The sequence below is a fragment of the Vigna angularis genome, chromosome 6 (genome assembly GCF_016808095.1).
Source record: "Vigna angularis cultivar LongXiaoDou No.4 chromosome 6, ASM1680809v1, whole genome shotgun sequence".
Taxonomy (NCBI): Eukaryota; Viridiplantae; Streptophyta; class Magnoliopsida; order Fabales; family Fabaceae; genus Vigna; species Vigna angularis.
In genome coordinates this window covers 23,275,459-23,290,893 of record NC_068975.1, presented here as the reverse complement: position 1 = coordinate 23,290,893, position 15,435 = coordinate 23,275,459, and the positions used below count along the sequence as shown (strand labels likewise).

Sequence of the window (15,435 nt, the reverse complement as noted above, 5' to 3'; positions counted from 1 at the left end):
AAAGTCATTATTTCATTGCCTTTAGACGTTGGCTACAGCCCCCCGACGTCTAATTCGAATTAGACGGCAGCTCCCCCTTTCCCAGACATCAAAAATGTCTGAAAATATCTCATTTTAAGTGCCAATATTAATCTTTTGGAATTAGACGTCGACTCCCTCCTCCACAGACATTAAAAATGTCCAAAAATATCTCATTTTAAGCGTCAATATTAATTTTTTTACGACATAGATGTCAGTCCCCCCTTACTTGACGTATACAAAATCATATTTGAAAGGACACTTTTTCAGACATTAAGCGTGGCACATAGAAGGGGTCGACGTCTAATACACATTAAACGTCGGATCCCCTTCCTCGGACGTCAATAAGCTGCGAAAATAGCCCAAAGTAGCGCCAAAATGGATTTTTTTTAGCAATTAGGTGTCGGTGGTGGAGGGGGCTAACGTCAAATGCCCTTTTAAACCCCAAAAAACTCGGAACGCGAGCCTCACTTTCTTTCGCGTTTTCGTTTGGGTTTTCATTTCGTTCGCTTTCATCATTGTTGTTGCAAGGTATGTTTGATTGATTTTCTTCAAGTTAGTTTATTTTGCACCGATTAACTTTAGTTTCACCAATTAAATTTCATTTGCACTAATTAAATTTTTTTTGCACCAATTAATTTTGGCTTATGATGTAGCTTTTTGCACGAGTTGACGGATCTCGATGGCGGCATTGAGTGGTCATTCTCCATTGCTTGAAACTTATAGTATATATAGTTTTATGATGTGCTAGAATCGTTTTTCTGTACTTCAGGTGTGGTAATATTGTAAAAAAATTATATTTTTTTAAGAAAAAATGGACGTCGATTTAGGGGGGACATCACAATTGACGTCTAAGAAGGGGATCCAACGTCAAAATTGACATCTCCCAATAAGACGTCAGATCTAGATTGGACGTGGAATGTCGAAAATAATAGACGCCAAAAACCTTTTTTGCAGTAGTGTATGTTGTTTCACCGCACGTGTACAAGTTCCCTCTATAGTTCAACACTAATATATGTATTTGGATGGTTAGGTCTAGTGTTAGGAGTGTGTGTGTTAAGTTGTGCTTGTTATTATTGACTTGATATTAGAAATGCATGTTTGTGATTTATATTAAAGTATGAATAACTCTTTAAAATTAGCTTACCCTATTTGTTTGTGTCTTGTTTGTTCTTATTTGATTTTCTCCTTGACAATAATTATCTTACTGGTGTGAGTAAAGGAGAAAGTATCGGTTGTAGGTGCTGGGAGTAAATAGGAGTAAAGGATGTTGAGGCATAGACGCTTAGTTTTACTAGCTTTTGTTTGTGTACTTTTTGATAAACCTTAAGTTCAATGTTTGTATGTTATCATAAATAGAAACTCTTGTATATAAAAATTTGATTATAATTATATTTTGGATGACTATAACATATTTGTTTATATGTCCGTTAACTGTTCTTGATTATGAAATGTGAGACATTTTCTTTTACAATATAAATGTTATAAATTGGATCTTATAATAAATATTTTATATACAAATAAATATAGATTATAATATATGTTTTAAAAAAATATTGCTTTAATTTTTTTAAATATATATATTTTTATTTTAAAAACTGAAATTCTTAGTTTGCAAACAAACCAATCTTAACCTATTTCGGTTGAGTTAAATGAGTGAAGTTGAAAATGACAATATAATTGAGGTCATTATTTTTTTTATTAGTTTTGAAATAATTCTTATTTAATATAGTTCTCATTGTAAGATAATAACATTACCAAAGAAATTGTTTGTTTTAGATATGTTAACCTCCAATATGATTTTATCTATAAAAAATGCTCTCGTTACTAAGAAAAAAATATATACAATCTTAATTTTATTTATCTTCACGTTACCCAAAGCATAATTAACATTTTCTGTATTTTAAATGTTAAATTGTGTATACAATATAATTAACAGTACTTAAGAGAAATTAATACACAAATAAATTCATAACGAACTTCGATTTTATTCTTAGTTTTATGTATGCAAAAGTCTTAATAACAGAAACAAAATTGATGTAAGTTAGCGATCTTTATAACTCGAAAGAAACTACTTTTTAACCTTTGGTCTAAAAATTCTTGAAGCACACAAAATTGAGAAAGCAAATGCAAATACATAATTGAGATTACTAATTAACAAGTAATGAAAACATTTACACACATCTTTTAGATCTGAAGATGCAATTCTTCCCCAAATCATTCATCAATCTCTAATATCTGTCTGATGTTTTTCTCATGACTCATAGCTTTTACGTTGGACACTGGACGTGCTGTTTTCAGAATGCACGTCCTCGTCTTTCTGAATCTCTTTCTCCAAATATTTATGCTTAAAGCTGCAGGTTCATTTTTCATTTCCTATTAGATCTTCATATTCTTATGGTTTTTCTTCTTCAGCTTTTTAATGTGCATAAGAATTTCCTGATTTCAGATTTATTGTTGCTGCATTATTTTTTTTATCATATACCCGTGTCGTATATTTGACATAATTATCTGTTTTCTATACCTTAGATATTTCTTTATTGTGTCAGAGGATGTATAAATACACATATATATTTATGTATAAACATATCCTCGTTATGCCACTCAATGATATTGAATTCTTATTCTATTCAGAACTTTAATGTGTTTATGTTATTTATATTTGTTTTCTGGTGTGAACAATATATCTCCATGTTAGCACTTAGTACATTGTATCCTTATACTTCATGCTGCCATTTTCTGTAATTGGTATATGCTTTCTTAGATTTTTAGGTAAATGTAACAATAAGAAGAAAATGTAATCACCATGAAAAGGACTATTTAAGTGCAGCAGGCATCAACTTTGCACAAGATAATCAAATTAAAAATTGATAGAATATTTTTCATAATTGTAAAATGAAATTCAAAATGTGAACATTACTGCCAAAATAAGTGAATACAAAGGTGACGGAGCTTTTTTCTTTTGCAGCCATACTTAGAAAAAATGGCTTTTCAATCTCCAGGAAGCAAGTTGGCACTAACTCACAAGCATGATTGGCTGATTCTTGTGCTTCTTGCTATTATTGACGGACTCTTGAATTTGATAGAACCATTCCATCGCTATGTTGGGGAACATATGATGACAAATCTTATGTTCCCATTCAAAAAAGATACCATACCCATGTGGGCTGTCCCTGTACGTATCTGCTGCAAATAATCCATTAACAAGGAGTGTTGAATATAGAAACACATTCTTTAACATGTTCTTTTTAGTACACTCCATCTTTATGGTTAAAGTTCATTGAAAATTACAAAAATCATGTAATTTTTTATAAATCTCAATCAATAAAAAAATGTATGCTCAAAAGGGTGTCCTAGCTTTTCTATATATGAAGATACATCATCTGTTTATATCTTCTCGCGTAAACTTACACCATTCATTCTTGTAACAGATCCTCTCTATTTTTCTCCCCATTCTTATCTTCATTGGGTTTTACTGTTCCAGAAAGGATATCTATGATTTACACCATGCCATATTAGGTATTCTTTCAGTTTCTTTTTGTTTTATGACTTTTGACTTTTATGCCTTTTGTCCCTTCACTCACTTGTATCTTACTAAAATGTAGGTCTCATGTTTTCTAGCTTAATCACCGGAGTCATCACAGATTCCATTAAAGATGCTGTTGGTAGACCACGACCAAACTTCTTCTACCGGTGTTTCCCTGACAAAATACCTGTGTGTTTCTTATCCTTCCTGTTCTTAGTATTTGGTAAACTTTAAGGTCTTTTTGAGAAAATGTCATTTGTTTTCATTTCATGTTCACAAATAGTTATGAAGTAATCTCACATTGTTTTGCCTTTTCAAAAGATATGTATATTGTAATATTGAGAATAAGATTTTTTTTCGTTTTCAATGTTTGTTATAAACAAAGAAAAACCATTGTGCGTCTTTGTAGTTATTTGTGAATGCAGGAAATAAAAACCAAGAACTTTCTCTCAAACCAAGTACACCGTTAGTGATTGCTTAAATCCTTCTAATATTCTTGTCTCTAACTTGTTTGATACTGATTGCTTAGTTATGCTTTGTTAATTGGGTCATGCAGGCGTATGACAAAGACACTGGTGATGTTCTTTGTACTGGGATTAAGGCAGTTATAAAGGAAGGATACAAAAGTTTTCCAAGTGGGCATACTTCATGTAAGTAGTAGAATATCTATTTCAAACACATTGGTCAAATAGAGTAAAATGAAAAGAAAATATCAGAACCAAGATAAAATAAAATTAGCTTATGAAGAGTTTTCTTTCTTCATAAAAGTGTTTATGAAAAAAATTGTTCAATCAACAAATGCAGGGTCCTTTGCTGGTCTTGGTTTCCTTTCATGGTATTTATCAGGGAAAATTAGAGTGTTTGATCGTAGAGGCCATATTGGGAAACTATGCCTAGTCTTGCTTCCTTTGCTTATTGCTGCTCTTGTGGGAGTTACTCGAGTTGATGACTACTGGCATCATTGGACTGATGTGTTTGCTGGAGGCATCATAGGTTGCTTTGTAGTTACAATTGTTATCATAATAATGCAACTCATTAACCATTGATTTTACTTAAACTTCATTTTCTGCAAATAACGTCTAATAACACCCTTTGATTGGTGTTGCTTCAGGACTTGTAGTGTCTTCAATTTGCTATTTGCTACTCTTTCCCCTGCCTACTCAACCACATGGTATGTATTCTTGTTCTTCATTATTTCGTCTTTGAATTTCAATTTATTTTTCTTATATCTATGAGGCACTTGCATGTACCACTTGAATTCATGAAAGTCACATTCTCAAATCTAATGTTTGGAATTCATTTAGATGTTTATTGGATATCAATGTTTGTTGGTTTTCAAATGGGTTTTCATCAAAGTTCCACGTCAAAGTAATATGAAGAACGAGTAGAAAAGAAGTAGGTATTCACCATAATTTAACAAGTCTCTTCGGTGTACAGGGTACTTGGATAATTATGTTATTGGAGTGTTTGTAATATTTGTTGAGAACAAGTCATTTGTGTGAATATTCTTATTCACTTTTTCCACTCATAATAATCAAAGAATACAATTGTGAACTTTGAAAACTTTGTACCTAGTTTCATTGGTGTTAAAACCGGATTACAGCTTATTATCTAGTACTTTTTCAATATCTTTTCTACATATTTTTTTTGGTACACAAAAATGTTGTCTCACTTTACTTGACTTCTAATGTCAGGAAGTATTTCATCAATCTCAAATTCGTCGTCTCAAATTCTTTTATCATTATACTCTTAAACTCTCAAATCATTTTATCATTATTCTCCATGAATATGAGGTCATCAACATAAAAAACAACAAATAACAACACATTACATCCATTCTTCTTTATGTACATGACATGTTCATACAGACACTATTCATATTCGTTCTTCTTAAAGTATGTATCAATCTGATCGTTCCATGCCCAAGGAACTTACTTCAATAAAGTGTCTTATTCATTCTTATCACCTTCTTCTTTTCCCCTCTTCTCATGTATCCAAGTGGTTGTTCAATGTATACCTCTTTGTCCAGTACTTCATTTAATAATTAAGACTTCACATCCATTTGTAGTATTGACTATTTGAACTAAGTTACTACTAAGATTAGCAATCAAACGGTTCACATTATTGTGATTGGCACAAACCTTCACCATAATCAATTCCCTCATTTTCCTTATACCCTTTTGCAACAAGTCGAGTTTTGTACCATTCTATCTTACCTTGAGCATCCATTTTCTTCTTATATATCCACTTCACCCCAATAAGTCGAGCTCCTTTTGGAAGATCGGACAACTCTTCCCTATTGTTGTGTTTAATTGCATCAATCTCCTCATTGGAAGTCATCATTTCTGATCTTATATTGGCTCCTCAAAGCTTATATTCTTGGAATATACCAAAAGACATACAATGTGTACCTCTTTTTAGGATTGTACAAGTCTTGTAAGCTTCGTATTTTGGGCTCTCGTTATTTTTCTTCATCATCAACAGTTTCAAATTTTACTATAATTAAAAATATAGAAATTAATAAACTTGTAGTTCCACCATTGAGTTGTTCCAGTTCCACTCACTTGATTCATCCACTTGGACATCACAACTCACCACCAATTTCTTGTTTATTGGATCTAATAGCTTGTAGCCTTTAGTCTTTCCATCATATTCAATAAGTTCATACTTTATGCTCTTATCTTTGAGCTTCATTCTTTGTTAGATTGGAACAAGTCCATATGCTACATCGTCAAACATTCTAAAATAAGCAATTTTCAGCTTCTGTCCACTCCATACATCTTCTGGTGTTTCATCATTGAACTTTGCACGTGAGCACCTATTTTGTACATACATGGCACATTCTACAACTTCTTCACAAAACTCTTTTGACATATTCTTATTATTCAACATTGATCGAATGATTCCATGTCAATAATCATTTGATTCTTTCTCTCAGCTACACCATTTTGTTAAGGTGAATATGGTGTTGTCATAAATTTATATATCTTTTATTCCTCTTCACAATACTTCATGAATTCTACTGATGCAAACTTGTCTCCCTTATCAGACAAGACAAACTTTATGTGTTTGATCATCACCTTTTCCACTATCACTCTGAACTTCTTAAAAACTTTGAACACCTTTGATTTATCTTTCAAAATGTACACCCATGTTTTTCGTGAGAAGTCATCCATGAAAAAAATGAAATACCTTTTACCATTAAATGATTCACGGGTAATCGACCCACATAGGACAATATGAATCAGTTTGGGCTGCTCCTTTGCACGATACTCATAAATAAAATTGAGACCGGTATCTGAGCTTCATGTCATCATCAATAAGGCTTCTTTCTTTTCAACATCTTTTGTGAGAAAGTTGGTCGTCTTTTCTTTCTTATCCTCATATTGATAATCTTTGGCATTATTCCCAACCTTACGATAATTGTAACATTTATCCAAATTACACTCCTTTGTATAATGACTATATTTACCACATCTGTAGCACTCGACATTTATATGGCTCATTGATTGTCTTCCTCTCTCTTGACCTCATCCTCTTCCTCACCAATTTTGTTGAGTGGATTGTTCTTTCTGTTATTCATAACCATGGTCTTTACCACCATGACTATTTCCTCTACCTCCTCGACCTCTTCCTCTACCTCAAGTGTTTTGAGTATAAAATGATTTCTCTTATTTAATTGACACATTAGTTTGGAGTGTTTGTTCAATTGACCCCCTTATCTTCTTTTTCTTTTATTGCTCATGTGCCTTAAGAGAATTAGCTAGTTTTCTAATTGAGAGCGTTGATAGGTACTTTGAATCTTCAATTGTGCAAACAACACTCAAGATCTTCTCCATTATTTGGTCATCAGTGTTTGCTCTCCATTTATGTTGAGTTAGTTCACTACATTTTCAACCCAAGTGATGTACTTTGATACTCTTTTTATCTTCTTCATTTTTATGCTCTCCAAATTATCCCTGAGTGTTTAAAGTTGGATTTACTTCACTCGGTCATCTCCCTTGTATGCCTTCTAAAAAATGTCTCACGCTTCTTTTGAAGTTTTATCATTTGTTATCTTCTCAAAGTCAGACTCATTAACAACTCAGTAAAACATGTACATGGTTGTCTTATTCTTCTTATGTGTTGCTTTCAGTGCATTATTCTAGGCTACTGATAGACTTGTGGTGTTTTTTGGTTCTACGTGTCCATTTTCAATCACCTTCCAATTATCTTAGAACCTAAGAAGAGTCTTCATCTGGAGACTCCAATTATCATAGTTGACTGCCTTTGCCAACCTATGCAGAACCACATTATATGTAATGCTAGCCATCTCACTCAATCTCTTCAAACACTAAGACAATCAAGCTTTTATGCCAATTTGTTGATAACAATTCTTATGTGTGAATATTTTGATTCACCTTTTTTCATTCATAATATTCAAAGAATACAATTGTGAACATATATATTAGAATTTGGCTTTTCCAATTCTAGGCCTTAAAGTCTGCTAATTTTACAAATTGAGACGTGTTTATTCCTGATCTTTCCACTCAAAATTGAAAAACTAACAAAACTGCTAAGACATTGATTATCCATTTAAACGACCTATTTACATTAACCATTTAAGTTTATCTAACAATTTTGTCTACAAGTTTGTAATTTTGGTTATAGAAAATTGTATGAGAAGAGTTTGCAATTTTGTCCAAAAAAATAGTTTGAGAAAGTTTTGCAATTTTATCTATACAAATTCTACAAGAAAAAACACAGTTTTTGCTAAGAAGGTTTGCAATTTTTGCCAGAAATATTACATGTTAAATAATAATATTATTGTTGAGTATTCATGGATTAAGACCTTGAGGTGTCAAACAACATTGAATTTATGTTGTGTGGAAATGCTTATTGCATGATTTCCAACCATGATATGTTCTATTTAGGGGAAGAAGATTAGCAATTTGGCTTATTGCATCTTTGGAGAGAGGTTAATCTAGATTATTATGTTTTTGTGCAATGATTTCGTTAATGCATATGTGGTTGAGTTTGATCGAGGTGGTGTTAATGATATATTTCACTTGAGTATTGATGAGTTGTCAGTGACAATAATATAGAAGTCGTCAAAAACGAGTTTGATATGCAAGGCTATGAGGGTTCATATTGGAAAAATATTGTCAACATCAATAAGTTTGTGCAGATTATTAGTGACAAGAGCGATTTGAGTCGTGTGTCAAATGTTTGTTTCAAAGCATGTGAGACATTTGGTGAAGAGAATATATGATGGTTCTCAAGTGGATATTCAAAAAAAGTCTCACATGAAGTAATACGAAGTAGGAAGCAACAAAAAAGTAGTATAAAAATAAAAAAAATTATATATCTCTTAGGTGTATAAAGGCTTTAGTAATTATGTATCATTGGAGTTTTACAATTTTGTTCAAAAAGATTGTATGATAGGGATTGTGTTTTTTTTTCACTCACTATAAGAAAATCACATATCAGTGATAGGGACAATATGTCCGTAATAGTAAAAATTTGTCAATAATCGTGTTTATTGACGAATTATCGTCAGTCAAAAATTCGTTGGTAAATCAATTTGTCGATAAATATTTGTTGGTAATTATCGACAAATTAAGGCTGTCGACAAGATCCGTCGGTAAAATGTGTCATTATGTTTTCTTCTTTCTCCTTTTCTTTCTCTTTCTTTTCCTTTTCCTTCTTTTCTTCATCTTCTTCTTCCTCTCCTCCTTTCGCCGTCGTGTCGTCACACCATTATTGCCACTTCCAACTCATCCTCTTTCTCTTGCTTGTATTTTTCTTCCTCTTTCCTCTTCCTTTTCCTCCACCTCCACCTCCTTCTCCTTTTCATATTTGTCTTCCTTTTTCTCTTCCTTCACCTTTACTTTTTCCTCATTCACCTCCTTCTTTAACTTTGATAACCATTATTATTGGCGTCCTTCACTTTCGTGTCACCAGCGTTTATTGGTGTCATTGGTGTGTCTCCTTTTCATCGGCACACCTCCGCATCAACATTATTGCATCACCTCCTCCTCCTCATTCTCTTCCTTTTTTTCTTTAATTTTCTTCTTCTTCTCACTTATCTCCCCCTTAATATATAAACAAATCCATTAGATTAAACACCTTCCAAATATTTGATGAAATAAGACCACCCTAAATATGTGACAAAAATATATGTTGGTAATAAAATTGTAATTTACCTATATGCTGACGAATAAAGTCGTTGGTAATTGTAATGATAAGTTATTGAAAAAAATATTTATTGGTATTAAGGTTTGTAATTTATCAATGAGCAATGTTGATGACTTTACTCATCAATAACTCTAACAATAAATTATCAACAAAAATATTTATTGATAATAAAAATTATGAAATCTACTAAAAAAATATTCAAGTACGTTAGTAATTAAGAAAATTCTTGTAGTAACATAATTATACGAAAAAGATTTACAATTTTATTAAAAAAGTTATATGTAACGATTTGTAATTTTGTATAAAAATTATACGAGAAAGCTTATAATTTTTATTAGAAAAATTACATGTTTTGTTTTTTTATTTATGCTAGAAAAAACTATTTTACTATTTTTTGATTTCTAACCACGTCTGGTTTCTTGACCTTCTTGCAAATATGTAGGTTGGGCACCTCATGTATGTTTTTATATGAGGGAAGAAATGACATCTAGCCATGGAGAAAGCCAAACTTCACATCAATCAAAGTTAGATGAGTTGCCCCTGCATTTAATGGAAATGGAAAATGGAAGATATATCTGATGAATTCTTTTACCAAATAATAATAATAACATCTATATTGATTTTTTTACCAAATGAATAGTAAGTTTATAGAATTTAGGCAGTGTAATTTATATCTAAGGATACATCTAGTTAGCTTAATATGGTAGCTTCCTTGGGTCAAAGTATGTATAAATATTCTCCAAAGAGAAACATCCACATAATTTCACATGATGAGAAATATTTATAATAATTGGTTAAGCAATTATTTTATTCAAATATAATACTTAAGAGTGGGAAATTGGACCGTTTGAATCATGGTGTGAAGGTGTCCTCTTATTGAACTGCATGTTTTATATATAAGTGTTATTTGATATTTTATAAAATATCATATTTACCCTTGTTATTAAATAAGTGTTTGTTATTGAATTTGAAAAGATGGATATAACTATTTATAAATTAATGATTTTCATTTTAAAACTTTTTGTTTATTTAAGGTTTATGTGTAATAATTAAAAAACATCACTAAACAGTATCAATGATAGAAAATATAGTATTTTTAAAACTATATATGATTTTAGTTTTTATATTTTTTATGTAAAATTAAATTTTGTCTAAATAAATGGTTATATTCTTTATCATCTAACAATATATTTTTTTCAACGTAACAAGCAATCTTCCGTATTAACTTTTTCAAGTTTTACATATGATCCTTTTATCCACGTGGCCATGATCAAATTTTGACAATCGGGATAGCCTTCTTCAATGAGTTTTGTCACTTTCTTTTCCAATAACTTTTCTAATAAAGCCTGCATCTAGTAAATTTCAGACTTAATTGGGTGCTATTAGGCTTTGTTCCTCTCTAAACTTTCACTTCCTCTAGGAGGCCAATTTCGCCTAGGGGAAAATAATGAGTTTGTGATATAAGAACTCTTAATCGATGTCGGATATATCAATCAAACACCATATGAATAAGTTAATGAGTCGAATTTAACTGAGCTAACACTGATTAAAAATCAATAAAATTTGATCGGGACGATCGTGAATGATTAAGACAATCCTAATAAAAAATCAATCAATTTCAATCAAGTCAGACACGATCGAAAATTAGTTAAGTGAATCTTAACTAAAATTTAATCGAGTTGGTTATCAAAAATTTGTCTAATTTAGCACATTAACTTTAGACAAAAATCGATTGAATTCAATCAAATTTGATTTAATTAGCAATAATCAACTTAACTACAACTTTAAAAGATAAAAAAGTATAAAATAAATTAGTTTAAGTTAATCAGTAATTAATTGAATTATAATTTTAGAGATCAATTTTTTAAAATTGAAATATAAAATAATACAATTCAATTTTAATTATAAATAGTTGAATTTTTTGGTTCAATATGTAATACAGTTAATTAATAATTTCGTATTATTCAATTAATTTTCTTCATTCTTAATTCTGTTGTAAAAGCTTGGTTTTGGGATTTTTTGATTAAACATTTGTGTTGTGTACCTATTTTACACGTGTTCTATTTTGTAAAATTTCTGAAATGGTTTTTCAGTTTTTCTTTGGTTTCAAGACTCTAACATTATTTTATTGTTTAAAGAGTAAGATAACATGAAATATTGACATTTATTTTACACATTTAATAAAAGTAAAATATTTTTAAAAAGTAATTTTTTTTAGTTTTTTAAAAAATATAATATCAAATAAATGTAAAAGAATTGTGTATGTGAAATAATATTTTTTCTTATTTAAAAGGTGGGCAAGTTTCTTATGATGATAATCATAACACGAATTGTGAACACTCCCACTTTGGATTTTCATCTATATTAACAAAATACATTTGCCTGATAAAGGGATCATTGTAGCAAGTCCGGCGCTTCTCCGTTTTGTGGTTGATAGAGAAAAATAAGATAGGAAAGAAAAAATAAAATGTAGGTTTAAGTTTAATATTAAAAAATAAAAAATTTGGAAATTATAATAAATTTTATTTTAAAAAGACTCATAAGTGATATTAGATTTAAAATCTTAGAGACCGACGAGTACAATATACTTTTTTTATCGAGTATTTTTCTGATAAAATTCACAGAAAAATTAAACAACATATAAAATAAAAATCCATAACTATTTATTATTGGTAAGGACCAAAGTTTTATTTCCATTTTTGCTATGTATATACTATTAATAAAATTTAGTTTAAAGACCAAACTGATTCAAAATTTAAATCAGAAATAAAATTTAATTTATAGTGAAAGTTCAATAATTAAAAATATATTTAATTTTGAGTAAAATTTAATTAGTTTGAAAAAGTAATTTAAAAATTTGTGTGAGCTGAAATATAATATAATTTTGTAAAAGACCGAAATAAGTCTTAAATTTGTCAAAAAATTTAGATATTTGTTGTTGTTACTATAATGGTTGAAAATAATTTTGAATAGTTTTTATAAATGAACTACCAAATATAAAATGAAGATTTACTTTATTGTGGATGAGTTTATGCTCTCTTGAAATTGTTTTTTTATTTTTTATGAGTTTTTGTTATTTATTTAATTTATTCTTCCTAAATTGTTTTTTATTCATTCTCAATTAATTTTTATCTACAAAATCATATTATATTTTCAGTTTACATAATTTTTAATTTCTTTTCTCTTTAAAACTAATTAAATTTTATTCTATACAAATTTAAATATTTTTTAAATTAAATTTATCCATTCAATATATTATTTTTAATAATTTTCTTTTCACTTTTCACTTTTCGTTTTCCTTTTCCCTGACTACTCCACAACAACTGTTCCTGAAAACAAATTCCAATGAAAAAAAAACTAGCAGGAATCCTTTCTCTCCCCAAACTTATTAGAAAAAAAAAAAACTCAAATCCTACCCAAAATTTGGCCATCGAAGAACTAAATTCCAACAAAGAAAATGGTGCTGCAAAAAAAAGAAAAAAAAACAAAGAAGCAAATTCAACTCTCCAAGAAAAGTAAAAGATGATATTTTAGAAAATAAAGTTTGTTCAGAAATAAAGATTGAAAACCAAAAACGGTCCGGTGGGAAATTTTTTGTAATAAAATACATAAAATAAGTAAATAAGATAATTGAAATCATATAATTCTTTATTATAAAAAAAGTTAAACCATCACTGTTTTCTTCTTTAATTTAAAAGCCGAAAAAAAAATTAAAAAGTTGATAAGTGCCAATTTTCTATGACAAAAAGTCAAAATCATTAACTAAGTGAGTACCTCCTACTTCGAACTAAAACCATAAATTCAGATATAATTTAAGTAATATTTTAAAAAGTTTTCTAGTAATTTTAAATATATAATACTCGTCATCTACACATGCACCTCCAAATTTATATATTTATCCTTCATTTATTAAAGTTAAAACAGAATTAATAATAACTTAATGATGTCTTAACTCTTAATCATCCTCTTAACCACCAACTTTTGTCCTGATTGTATAAACCCTAGTATGCTTGCGCCTCCTTTCTCTCTTGCAGTTTTTTCACTTGCATGAGACTAGCATCTTTAGTGTTTGATTTTTTTCTGGGTTGAGAGTTGAGAGGTTATAGAGTGTAGTGGTTGTATTGCGTGTTGGTGGTGCTGTGGATATTGGACGAGAAGAAGGTGATCACAGAAAGCTTGAAGAAGTGGTCACAGAAAGCTCGAAGAAGAGGTTGGTTTAATAGTTAAACACCGTAACCGCACTTCGAATTGTGGTTCATTGGTGGCGCACTTCAATCTGTGGTTTCACTGTGCATTTTAAAAACCTTAACCACTTCAATGGTGGCGCACTTCAATCTGCGGTTTCATTGTGCATCTTAAAAACCTTAACCACACTTCGAAGTGTGGTTCAATGGTAGCGCACTTCGAACTGCGGTTCACTGTATTTTTACACTTTGAACTGGGTGTTCATTTTCGTTTACTGTGCATAGTTTTTTTTAACCTCCCTATGTATTTGAGATGTTTTATGATTAATGGATTTTCTCGGCAGAGATTATTCAATCTCCCCATTTTGTACTAAATTATGATGTTTTATGCATAGTTCTCCTTTTTGTTGTCCCTTGCTGTCAGTGTTATTGTGATAGTGTTATTGTGATAGAATGAATGGTTGTGATGGGGAAATCTTTTACTTATAGAATTTGAATTTGCATTCATAATAAACTTTATCTAAGCCTCTCTAAACTGAGAGTGGTATTTTAGGAGTATATGTTGATAGGATTTCAAAGTTGAGAAGGCAGAAGGAGAGCAGGGAAGGAGCGCGAAAGAGTCCAAAAGGGTGTAGGGTTTCAAAGTTGAGATGCCACAGAGGAAGGTTTCTCAACAAGGATATAGTTGGAATTAAAAAAAATTGTGAAGTGTAAAGACGTAGGGATGACAACGGGTCGAGTCGGACACGGATAATGTCTACCCGCAATCCGACCCGCATGCAAAAATCCGTACCTGCTACCCGACCCGCTACTCGCTGGATATCCGAATAAAAAAAATCCGCGGATTTTTTTCAACCCGCGGATATTCGGTTGATACCTGTTTTCAACCCACAAATATTTAAAAAATATATTTTGTAAATTTTTAAATAAGGTTTAAATTAAATTACAAGTTAAAGAGAACAATTTAATATATTTGCTACATATTAAAAAGACACAATATAATTTTTAAACAAGTTAAAGAAAACAAATACTAAAAAACTTTTGAAAAAAAAACATGAGGAAGAAACACTCAGTAACTGAAGTCGCAATTTAGTCACAGGATTAACCCACAAATACCTATCAAGAAACAAAGAGATAAAGAATTTCCAAGAGAACGCAAAGAGGAACCTTAAACCCAAATTTCGGAAACGACCGCAATCACAAAAATCTAGAAACTGCGATAACCATCAGGGTCTTCAAAAATCCAATCTGCATCAATGAACTAAAATCCAAAAAAACTCACAACACTTATTCGAATCATAACCCCAAAATCACGTCATCAATCAATAGGGAAGAAATCAAGAAACGAATTCCCAAAACGCGAATCAAAACATACAAAAAGAAACCCCCAAAAACAGAAAACAAATAAAACCCTAATTTCAAATCTTAAATCGAAACAAAACCCCAATCAGAACCAAGAGAGAGTATAATACCCGCATATTAGATAATATAATACCTGCATCCGACCCGTTTAAAAACGGGTATTAAAAT

General features: G+C 30.4%; 1 protein-coding gene across 1 annotated transcript; it reads left to right on the top strand.

The window, feature by feature from the left end:
• Positions 1-2,994: 2,994 nt before the first annotated feature.
• On the top strand, positions 2,995-10,415 carry LOC108341494 (lipid phosphate phosphatase 2). Its single transcript, XM_052879355.1, is given in 7 exon segments — positions 2,995-3,197; positions 3,376-3,537; positions 3,624-3,733; positions 4,101-4,194; positions 4,349-4,537; positions 4,656-4,715; positions 10,164-10,415. Coding segments are annotated over 7 exon segments (948 nt in total). The 5' UTR covers positions 2,995-3,001; the 3' UTR covers positions 10,301-10,415.
• Positions 10,416-15,435: the final 5,020 nt, after the last annotated feature.